We start from the raw sequence: 11690 nt of genomic DNA, 5'->3' as shown, positions 1-11690 counted from the left end.
AAACGTTAACAAAGTGTTGCTTTCTTTCTTTCTTTATTTGGTGTTTAACGTCGTTTTCAACCATTCAAGGTTATAACAAAGTGTTGCTGGTATGCGACTGAACATGTTCTATTAGGAAAGCAAAGCAAATTCCAGTGTACATAGTGGTCAACATAAAAACAATCAGACGCATCGATGCAAGACATTTATCAAGTGGCTGACAATTGATTTTGAAATGAAAACTGTTTGCAAAATATCTCGCTGTCAAAATTATATCTTGAACAAGTACACAAAGGAATTAGGTTTGAACCATAGCAAAATGAATATGTTTCAAATTTTCATGTTGCAGACTTAAATTTACATGGACTCATGAAAATACAGAACAGGCACTGAACAAGCCATGTGATACAATACTGAACCAAATACTGAAATAGGAAGAGAAGTACATTTTAACGACAGCAGATTTTAACACCAAAAATCGACACCTAAGACAACAATCAAGAAGTTCAAATTCAATGTACATGCACTTGATCAGATAGGATAGTTTGTACTGCATGAAGAAAGATCATACACAACACACTACAGAGATCCTTCCTGATTGTTCTCAACATTGTATGTTTTCAGCTTTTTCCTCAAACTCCTTTCTTTCCATGTGCATTTCATTTTGTCCAACATTGTATGTTTTCAGCTTTTTCCTCAGTCTTTTCTTTCCATGTACATTTCATTTTGTCCATCATTGTCTTCAGTTTGTGGTGGAGTCTTATTTAAAAAAAAACAGAACATTTTGCAAAGTGTCTTCTTGAACAGCTTGTGAAAGATCAAATGAATACAAAGTGTCATAAAAACACACCGGAACAGCATCACTGTTCCTGCATGGTTCAATAAAGTCATCTGCTTTTGCCTGTGTGTTGATGCACAGGTTTCACAGAAAATATGTTCCATGGACATCAAATCACCAAAGGGAAGTAATCGCTCTTTAGGCCAAAAAAAATAATAGGTGTGGTTACGGTAACATAGCCCAAAAAAATAGGGTAGGAAGGTAGGCAATCACTTTTTTTTTCTAATGTGTACAAATTAAACCTACTTGACAGGGAAATAAGTGTGCGACTCGGGCGCTTTCGCTTTCATTGCGTTTTCTGCACTCGTTTTCTTGGTTTTTTGGGGTTTTTTTTGTTGACAAATGTAATAAAAAGTTATAGGGTCGGCCCCAAAAAATAGGGTAGGTCGGGTTACCGTAACCACACCTATTTTTTTTTAGGCCTTATGCATACGACATGTGTAATAGATTAAGCGAGAGTTGTACGGAACCTTTTCTCCTGGCACGAGAGGATGAAAGTCGCTTGTATATTTCAATGCTTGTTATTCTCTCAGGTGCCAGGAGAAAAGGTTTTGTACAACTCTCGCTTACTCTATTACACAGTCATGTCGTATGAATAAAGAGCAATTACTTCCCTTTGGTTATTTGATATCATCAACGCTTTGCCTCATTCTGTTTAAGATTTCTGCTTTGTGTTGCATGGACAGACACATCTGCAATACATTGGGCTTGACAAAGGTCAGTTTGCCCTTGTTCAGCATGCTTGTCATGTCAGGGGTGGTTTCACTCTCTTCACTGTAGAATTCAGGTGCGCAAGTCAGGGCTTCCAAACACTGCAATTTCTCATCTCTGTACGCACTCTTTTGGAGACACCAAACTCTCTGTTTTAGCTTTTTGGCAACACATACTCCAACATACTTTGCATTGTACTCTTCATCCTCTTTGATTTCTAATGCACTTACTGGTTCCCTAGTTTTTCTTCATAGGCCTTTAAGACACCAACAGTATAAACATGTTCAAGGCAATCCAGGCTGAAACTGCAGGGGATACTGTCAACTCAGTAATGCCTGAATGCTGGGTTGAAAAAGCAGAGTAGTACCTGGCCCACGCCTTCTCCTTGGCAGCATTCCCAACCTTGCCTCAGGGAACTAGGCAGTCATGAAGAAGCAGAAGTTTCTCTTCCAGATCTGCACCTAAAACACAGAAAATAAAATATTATAATTAAAACAACACACAAATATAGCAGAAATCAACCCAAGAGTGAAACTGAAGATGTAGATGCATGCACACAATCAAAACCAACAACACACGACAACAACCCAAAACTACACTTTACATGAACGGATGTGAACATATCAAATTTTGTATTCCATTTGTCGTTATAGAACGTGTTGACAAACCACTTTCATGAATCCTTATCATGTCTTACAACTATGACATGTGCTATTAATGATCCTAAAAAACATGAAATATTGTAGTGGCAGGCATGTACCTAAAATATTTGTAAACAGTAGCCTCTCTGTGCAACAAAGCAGTATTTTTGCTCGAAAACTATGAATGAAAATGATCTTTCAGGTACTGGGACTTTGCAAGCTGATTTTTTTTATACCGCCTTACTCAAAAACTTACTTTTCAATTACTGAATTGGTCGACGAGCCCTCTGAGCTCCGGTGAAAGGCAGTTGTCATTCTTGATAGATGCACAAGCGTTCTGCAATAAAGCATGCAATTTAGAAGTGACAATGAATTTTAAAACAACAGAAGACATCAAGCATATATCAAAACAGAATTATGCTGGAGGGGAAAGAAAACAAATATATTGCACTAATCTTTTTGATGTATTGATCTGACTTCAGTTCCTGCACCATTTTTAACTTCCATGCATGATGTACATTCAAATCAATCAATGGTTCAGTTATATATCACTTATCGGTTATTTATTGAATATCTGTTGTTCCAGTTCTAAATTTTCATAGTCTTTTACATAGATCTGTCAATATTTTTACTTACTTTTGGCAATTCTTGCAGTTTCTTTTGTGGTGATGCTGTCATCTTTTCAGCGATTGAGATGTCGGTACTTTCCCCCTGAAAAAACAACAACCATGGAATAGAAAGGGTATCTATAAATCTACAGCCGAATTTCTAACATTCAGAAATTGTTCTGCTGCAAATTTGTCGGTTCGCTGAGTTAAAATAGTGGCCGATGTGAGCGAGAATTCTGCAGAAAAACGATCTGCTGATCAGCTTGAGTGCACAGCTTCGGATTTACCAGTGTGTCAGATGCTCTCGCGTTTCAAGTGTTAAAAACAAAAATAATGACGTGCCGTCCACAATCAATCTTTATTGTTGATTCACATGACTCATTTCAATCATCAGCAATGATCTTTTTGTGTTGCTTTGTTTGCTTTTCACATACCTCAGCCACAAACTCCACCTCCCCTTCGAAATTCTCCTTCTTCTCCATGTGTTGAAAGACTGCACCGGAAGTAAAGTTACTGTCAAAACCTCTCGCAGCCGCAGACGGGAGTTCGAAACAGAGCCAGCGTTGGCGCGCGCGCAGAGTTGGCGATCCTGTCAAGGGAGATCTATGGTCTAACGAACAACAACATACACACACTGCACACGGCGTTATCGCATTCTCCCAGGAACGCATCTACAGAAAGAGTAAGATGAAGGAACTACCACCAACTCATAAAACAACGAGAGAAAAAACAACAAGTCGCGTAAAGCGAAAATACAACATTTAGTCAAGTAGCTGTCGAACTCACAGAATGAAACTCACTGAACGCAACGCAACGCAGCAAGACCGTATACTCGTAGCATCGTCACTCCACCGCCCGTGGAATTGACAAGAAGAGCGGGGTATTCGTTGCGCTGAGAAGGATAGCACGCTTTTCTGTACCTCTCTTCGTTTTAACTTTCTGAGCGTGTTTTTAATCCAAACATATCATATCTATATGTTTTTGGAATCAGGAACCGACAAGGAATAAGATGAAAGTGTTTTTAAATTGATTTCGAAAAAAACATTGGATAATAATTTTTGTATATTTAATTTTTTTCAGAGCTTGTTGTTAATCCAAATATAACATATTTATATGTTTTTAGAATCAGCAAATGATGGAGAATAAGATGAACGTAAATTTGGATCGTTTTATAAAAAAAATATTGTTTTTACAATTTTCAGATTTTTAATGACCAAAGTCATTAATTAATTTTTAAGCCACCAAGCTGAAATGCAATACCGAAGTCCGGGCTTCGTCGAAGATTACTTGACCAAAATTTCAACCAATTTGGTTGAAAAATGAGGGCGTGACAGTGCCGCCTCAACTTTCACGAAAAGCCGGATATGACGTCATCAGACATTTATCAAAAAAATGAAAAAAATGTCTGAGGATATCATACCCAGGAACTCTCATGTCAAATTTAATAAAGATCGGCCCAGTAGTTTAGTCTGAATCGCTCTATACACACACACACACACACACACAGACAGACACACACACACACGCACATACACCACGACCCTCGTCTCGATTCCCCCCTCTATGTTAAAACATTTAGTCAAAACTTGACTAAATGTAAAAACGAAAATCACACCACTAAAACAAGCAACAACAAAAACAACAACAATAACACACGAATGTTGAAAATGAGGAACTGCTGGGGCAAAAGGTCAGTCAGATGTGAAATGAACAAGAAATTCCTCCGAGGTAGGAAAAACACCCCCGTCCTTACCATTCTCACTGCCACCAACTGAGAAGGCATTTGTCCGGGGTGTATCTGCCGCTTCGCCGGGTAGCAAGTAGAGCCGAATACCCGGCTTGAGTGGCGCACTGTACGCCGGCTTCGAACCATGGACCCGTCAAGCTTAGGTCCCTTCCAGACTCGTGGAATGGGAACAGCACGAACATGATTCAGGGGCCATAATGCCATTCCTGATCATATCATGTCTAGTCCCATACTTGTCGACGACGCCCTAGGTACCACATCACAAACAGAACTGTGCAATACACAGGTGTTTTCTACAGACACACTCAAACACACACACAGAGAAGCCGTATATATATATCTATATCTATTGTATAAATATATAGAGATAGATGAGAGTGTATTTTTCGCGTGGCTATAACTTGATTCGACCTTTGCACTTTTACAGTGAGGATAATTTACGGGTCCAATTTACGTTCTGGACACTGCGGTGACCTTCTAAAAATAGTAACAGAACGCCGGGAATATCCGAAGATGCCCCCTCATACTATAGTGCACCATACGAAGGAAGGGAGGTAAACGCTGAAAACATGGAGAAGATAAGGAAGAGTTATGCCGTAGTTGATCCCCCCAAAAAACCAAAATCCACCAATAACTCCCTAACCGTGTGTTTGACTGGTCCCAATTTTTGTAAGGACCGTCTCAGGAATGTATAGAACCTGTTCACCAAGTTTGGTGACGATCGGTCCGTTCATTCTTGAGATCTACTTGCGAACACAAACAAACACACAAACACACAAACAAACAAACAAACACATCGACCGAAACCTATACACACCCCTATACCGGGGGTGTAATTATGGTCCACAACTACACTCAGTAAAAGTAAGCATGATGGGACATATCACGTATGTGACACTTTGATAATAGGCTTATTTGAGGTAGCATGTCTCCATTGGTAATGTATAATGACCAAACCATTTGATGCCTATCTACACCTTCAACTACTTTATCTGCATCAATATCAGTGAAAATACAACTTTTTATGCCATGAAACTTGAGCTGTTTGTCATACGTATCATATTCTAAAAAGAAGATTTTTTTCCGCTGAGTGCATGGTGACATGGATTGCCTCTCACAACAGGGATATGACCAATGGAGGCAATAGTTTTATTTTCAGCTGTTTACAGTACAGTTTACCTGTGTGATTTGTATGATTTTGTTTTTTGATTTAATTTTTTTTAAAGTTTTTATTTGTTGTTTTTAAACAAAATATTCGAACTACAAAGCTCTTGGAGTAGTAAACGGAATTTTCCCATTTAACAAAAAGTGATAACAGGTGTACCTGACTCACTTCAGAGATGGGGAAGGTAAAGGCAGCGAGAGAGGGGAGATGGCTACCGCCCTCATAAAGCGTGAAAGAATTGCCATGCGATCGCTATATGACAACTGACTGTGTCAGTGCTCATTACTGTGTCAGTACTAGTAATGCAGAATAATGCAATCTTTCATCAATGACATATGCAGTCTGTACAGTTAAATGAGACCCGGGCAGTTCACGATTATTGGCATTATAAGAACATTTTGGTCATTAGTAATGAAATTTATCACAGCCAATGTGAATAAGAAGTGACCAGTGGATTTTGAAAAGTTTCCCCAAAAATGTGTGGCTTTTTTGTTCAATGTTTGTGTTTTTGTGTAGCTTTATCATTCATCAACTCGGGATAATAGGTGCCCATCGTGATTTACTCATTTAGAAAAAGCTGTATAATCATACCTTGTATGTGTATTATTCAAGCTACATGATGGCAACGTAGACGACGGGCGCTAGCATTTCCCCTCACGACAGTACCAGGAGCCACCCAACGGCTCTGCTAATATTTTCTCATACATGTAGTATGCTCCTGTGGGGGAAAACATCACCATAGGGAACATAAATTGTTTCACTTTTGCCAGAAAAAGTCGGTAACATAGATAACAATTATGGTGCCCCTTAGTCTATTTTTACATTTAGTCAGGTTTTGACTAAATGTTTTAACGTTGACGGGGAATCGAGACGAAGGTTGTGGTGTATGTGTGTAAAGATCGGTTCCGAGAAAACTTCTGGACCGTTCTTCATGGAATTTCACATGAGAGTTCCTGGGTATGATATCCCCGGACCATTTTTTCTTTTATCGATAAATGTCTTCAATGACGTCATATCCGGCATTTAGTGAAACTTAAGCCGGCACTGTCACGCCCTCATTGTTCAACCAAATTGGTTGACATTTTGGTCAAGTAATCTTCGACGAAGCCTAGACTTTGGTATTACATTTCAGCGTGGAGGTTTAAAAAATAATTAATTAGTTTGCTCTTTAAAGTTGTCATTAAAATCAAATTTTTGCAAACAGATTAAACATTGATTGCATCGTATTCTTCATCAAATTCTGAATCTAAAAATATATACATATGTCATGTTTACTCTTAAAATGTGATCACAATTAACGAAAATAGGTTAATTACTACTACAATTAAAATGTAAGAAATCGATCCAAAAAGGGTTTTATCTTATTCTTTATCATTTCCTGATCCAAAAACATGTAGATATAATATGTTTTATTCAGAACATGCTCAAAAAAGAATACAGAAAAGCGCTTTCCTGTTAATCGCAGTACGCTATTGCGATATTCTGCCGTGTCAATTTCACTTTGTGTTGCACAGGAAATGTGCCGCCGGGATTGACGAAGCTGTATCGTCTCGGTGGAAAAAATGCAGTGCAATCAGTTTCATTCTGTGAGTTCAACAGCTTGACTAAATGTAGTAATTTCGCCTTACACGACTTGTTTCTTAGTTGCCTCTGCGCTAGACTCATACTCACCTCAGCAGTAAGCAACGCCCTGTACATAAAATATAAACCTTTGAAGGTTGTTTTAGAGACATTCATGTGTAAAAAGCCCCCCAAAATGGCATCTAATTATACCCCTGAAAGAAGTTACTGCTTTTGTGCCCATATAGTACTTTTAGCCATGGTGTCGATGCACAAGGACTTTCTCCTTCACAAAAATGACGGCAGCAATAGCACTGATGGTCATGTCATTTAAAATGATAGAGCATATGATAAGAGCTTTTCCATATTTTTATCGGACAAAAATGTAGATGATGTTATAGGTAGTATTTATTGGTCTCATGTCTAGGAGACACAAGTAAATGACATGTATTGATGTGCTGCAGTAAGCTGACTGACCACACAGACGTGAGAAAAGATTAACTTTTTACATTTTTGTTATATTAGCTGCAAGATCCCCGGACAACAAAAAAATGAAATGGTCGCTTCTTGCCTTTAAAAAGTTTCAAGTTTTGAGCATTAGTTTCCATTTGCTTCTGCAAGTGAAAAACTACTAGAAACTACAAGGCAAAATCAAACCTTCCGCCGATTTCTCAGTAATTCTGTTCTGAAGCATGACTCGGTTGGGAAGTGGTTGACTCTAAAATAAACAAGAAATTCCTCCGAGGTAGGAAAAACACCCCCGTCCTTACCATTCTCACTGCCACCAACTGAGAAGGTTATTTCCCTTTGACCATTAATATGTCCCTCTATAAGTCCTTGTAGAATCTGAATCCACCAATAACTCCCTAACCGTGTGTTTGACTGGTCCCAATTTTTGTAAGGACCGTCTCAGGAATGTATAGAACCTGTTCACCAAGTTTGGTGACGATCGGTCCGTTCATTCTTGAGATCTATATGCGAACACAAACACACAAACAAACAAACAAACACATCGACCGAATCCTATACACACCCCTATACCGGGGGTGTAAATACATGAAGCACACGCACATTCACAATTGAACTGAACACTGTAATTGGTTTAATTATTTTTATCCCACTCTGCACAACCACTCTAATACAGAACTGTTCACTGATCACAGCAATGTTTAGTTCATTTACATCCCCAAAAGGACACATACATACAACGAAACAGACCAAAGGACAAAACTGATCATATGATATCTGAACGTGTTTTCTTAAAGGTGGTCGTCTACATTTTTTTTTTCTTTTCAATAATCTTATGGTTAGATTTCGCTAAAAAGTTATGTCAGATGATGAATGAACCATGGGGAAAAAAGTTATAGAAAAAAAAAATATATGTAAAAAAAGATTTTATTTTTGGGTAGCGTGACTCACGCTTCCAATATTTTGTTTTCTGTTTGCTGAGAACATGTGCTTTGCCTAAAAATACTGACCAATCAAATTCATGTCACTATGCTTATAGCCACGCCCAAACAAGTGCAGCAACAGTTTGACACTGGAGCGCTGTCCACGCTTTTTTTAAACGCGCAAAATGCACGGGATTTGAGAGGAGTTTTGCGCTTGGCATTTTCCAAATAAGGATATCCTACTATGAGTACTACGCTGGAATACTACAATGAATTTTCAAACGGCTACACTGGCTTCGTCTTTCCTGATCGAAAGGGGGTGTATTGTTGATATTTGTAGATAATAGACTCTGCATTTTAATGGTCAAATGGCGATTTCGGTATAAAAATGTAGACAAGGACCTTTAAAACCACTCAAGTCATATAAACTTGCAGCTTATATACACACAAAAAGGCTGATTGAAAGCCTGAATAACCCTCTAAATAGTCTTTCAAACCCACCCATTAAAAGTATGGTACATGTCTTTTGGTATAAAATGTTCATAAATAAACAATATTCAGGATAGAATTTTTACTTATTCACAAATGCAAACTTTATCATTCTTATTACCAATTTTATCCCTGTTCCTCTTCATCTTGAAAGCTTTTCTCAATCTGTTTTAACGCTGCTTTGTCTGCTGGTGTAGAAAGAACAAACCGGCAAATGAACACACTCCACAATGACAGGACAGCCCCCAAGCTGAGTACGAAACGAAGGCCTTTGAACCAGGGGGGATAGCCTTTGATGGCAATGTCGAAATACGCTGAACCCGCAATTCCAGTCATGAGGACAATACTGGAAAGAGAGGGGGGGAGGAGGAGGGCCCCCCATGCCACCAGCGACGGAGTTACGCTGTAGCCAAGGTTAAACCAGTCAGCTTTCAGTTTGCTGCCCTCTGGTAAGACAAAACCCCACCTCACTCCCCCCAGAAAAGAAAGGATGCAGGCTCCATAAGCAGTCTGCGCAAGGGCGATGTTTGCATAATAAGTATGGACGAGAATCATGAGCGCCGGTGGTGCCATGAATGGAATCAGTCCAGCAAAACCCAACCCTAATGCCGGAAGGGGAGAGAACCTCATCTGTTTCAAGTCCTCCCAGAGTGTCACTGCACTGGTGTTTGTATCTGCCGTGATGTATCTGCTCTGCTCCAGCCTCTCTTTGTGAGCGGGAACAAGTGATGGTTGTGGTGGTTGGAGGGACACCTTTGACAGTTTCGCCGAAGTGGTCCTGGACAGGAGCCTGGATATTGCAGCCCAAGATGAAAATCTAACTCCCTGGCTCCTCAAGAATGTTCTGACCAGGACAGGCGAGGTGAACGATTGATGCAGCGGGCATCTTGTTACAATGTGGATGGTCATGATGCCTGCTCCCTCCCTTTGTCTCAGCCCCTGGTGCAGTGCCTTTGGCCGAATAACTGAAACAAAGACAGTTGTAAAACACATGAAAATATACGATGCAAACCACATTTTGGGGTGTATCAACTTTCACCGGATCACGCTTTAAACTACACAGTCCAGTGATGTGGGTCGTGTACGATCCATACTTTCCAAAGAAGGATTCAACATAAAAAGTATGGGTTGTACACGACCCACACCATCCAAATAGGGATAAACGTTTTGCCGCCTCTTTGCAGAGTATGGGTCGTACACGACCCACGCCATCCGAATAAGGATAAACAACGTAAAATTCCTTAAGTAATTCCATCTGGGTCGTCCACGACCCACATCATCCGGACTGTGTAGTTCATATTACGTCATCGTTTATTTGTTTGTTTACAAAGATAATATTTTAAATGTTGGGCAATGGGAAGGTTGCATAGTGATTGGAGATTACATGAAGTCTCAATTAAAAACTCCAAACAATTTCAGAGATAAAGATGATTTTTTTGAGGCTCTGGGTCGATTTTTTTTTGCAACAGCTCAGGCTGCAGTTGAAGTAATTCGATCTGCTGTTTACACTGAAACTCAAAAGTGCTCTTTCTGGCAAAATAAGCACACCTTCACCATGCTTCCTGGATCGTGGACAACCCAGAGCCTCACAATAGTTTCTGTATCTCTGAAACTATTCAGAGTTTTTGCTTGAGACTTCGTGTAATCCCCAAACACTAATGGACCTTCCTTGTAAACAAGCAAATAAACCTTGAACTAACTTGAACCACACAGTCACGATGGTATGGGGTCGTGTAGCTCCATGTGGAATTTAAGGAATTTGCAGAGTGCATATCCCCTTATTCGGATGTTGTGGGTCGTGTACACCCCATACCCTGCAAAGAGGCGGAACAAGTTTATCCATCGTACACAACCCACATGATTTGGACTGTGTTGTCCAAAGCTTGATCCCGTGAAGCATAATTGAACATGTGTTGCTGTATTTGGAACTTACTCTACTCAGAGACATAGATAGAATGTATACATGTCTCTGCTCTACTCAATATCCCGATTAGCCATTGAGGTTAACCTCACGATGTCGATGAATGAATCTAAAAATGTTCACTATTTTGTAGATATATATGAAATCACTTACACGGGGCTAATGCTGGAGTATGACAAGTTTACAGAGTAACGTTCCAAATACAGTAACAATATACTTGTCTCCTTTCGTTTTCAGATTTTTTCTTTGACCTCTGTTCAGAAATACACTCAAATATTTGGTGACAGAAGCTATATTTGAGCACAGCCGTCAATATTCAATGGATATCCTAGGTCAACGTGTATCCCATTAAACGGCAGCAAATCGAGGAATAATACAGGATTCGTGTTTTCGAATCAAAAAGATGATTTGTATGTATTTTCGCAAGTTTCTTACCAACTGCAAACTGAAGTTCTCAAGGCCGTCTGAATTACTGCCCCTGACTTGCTGTGACCTGTGGAACAGGGTCAAAGCTGACCAATAGAAATATTTCTGACAAAACCACAACAACTTTTAACCAATGAAAGCATTTTTACTATCCTGCAGTGGGCTCATTAGCATAATCACGCAGGCAGAGGTTGTGAGCGCGAGTAGAGCCGTT

The 11690-nt window shown here is 39.5% G+C and overlaps 1 protein-coding gene and 1 long non-coding RNA gene across 4 annotated transcripts; both read right to left on the bottom strand.

The window, feature by feature from the left end:
* Positions 1 to 3381, bottom strand: LOC138967574 (uncharacterized). Of its 2 annotated transcripts, XR_011455992.1 has the most exons (4): positions 3212 to 3381; positions 2806 to 2880; positions 2426 to 2506; positions 1 to 1989 (listed from the first exon to the last, which is right to left on the bottom strand). It is a non-coding gene; the product is annotated as an uncharacterized lncRNA (long non-coding RNA). The 2 variants fall into 2 exon arrangements; XR_011455991.1 differs by having other exon boundaries at positions 2806 to 3381.
* A 4965-nt stretch (positions 3382 to 8346) lies between these two features.
* LOC138967573 (transmembrane protein 69-like) lies at positions 8347 to 11570 on the bottom strand. Of its 2 annotated transcripts, none has more exons than XM_070340151.1 (2): positions 11486 to 11570; positions 8347 to 10094 (listed from the first exon to the last, which is right to left on the bottom strand). In XM_070340151.1, exon 2 carries the CDS (start codon positions 10036 to 10038, stop codon positions 9256 to 9258), a length of 783 nt encoding a protein of 260 aa, XP_070196252.1. In that variant the 5' UTR covers positions 10039 to 10094; positions 11486 to 11570; the 3' UTR covers positions 8347 to 9255. The 2 variants fall into 2 exon arrangements, with proteins under 2 accessions (XP_070196252.1, XP_070196253.1); XM_070340152.1 differs by lacking the exon at positions 11486 to 11570 and adding an exon at positions 10830 to 10929.
* Positions 11571 to 11690: the final 120 nt, after the last annotated feature.

This window comes from Littorina saxatilis, linkage group LG5 (genome assembly GCF_037325665.1).
Source record: "Littorina saxatilis isolate snail1 linkage group LG5, US_GU_Lsax_2.0, whole genome shotgun sequence".
NCBI classification, from domain to species: Eukaryota; Metazoa; Mollusca; class Gastropoda; order Littorinimorpha; family Littorinidae; genus Littorina; species Littorina saxatilis.
Note: the sequence above shows the minus strand (reverse complement) of the source record. Positions and strands in the feature narration are given on the sequence as shown.

Excerpts from the sequence above, each read along its gene's own strand:
- LOC138967573 (XM_070340151.1), bottom strand. The coding sequence starts at position 10,038 with ATGACCATCCACATTGTAACAAGATGCCCGCTGCATCAATCGTTCACC.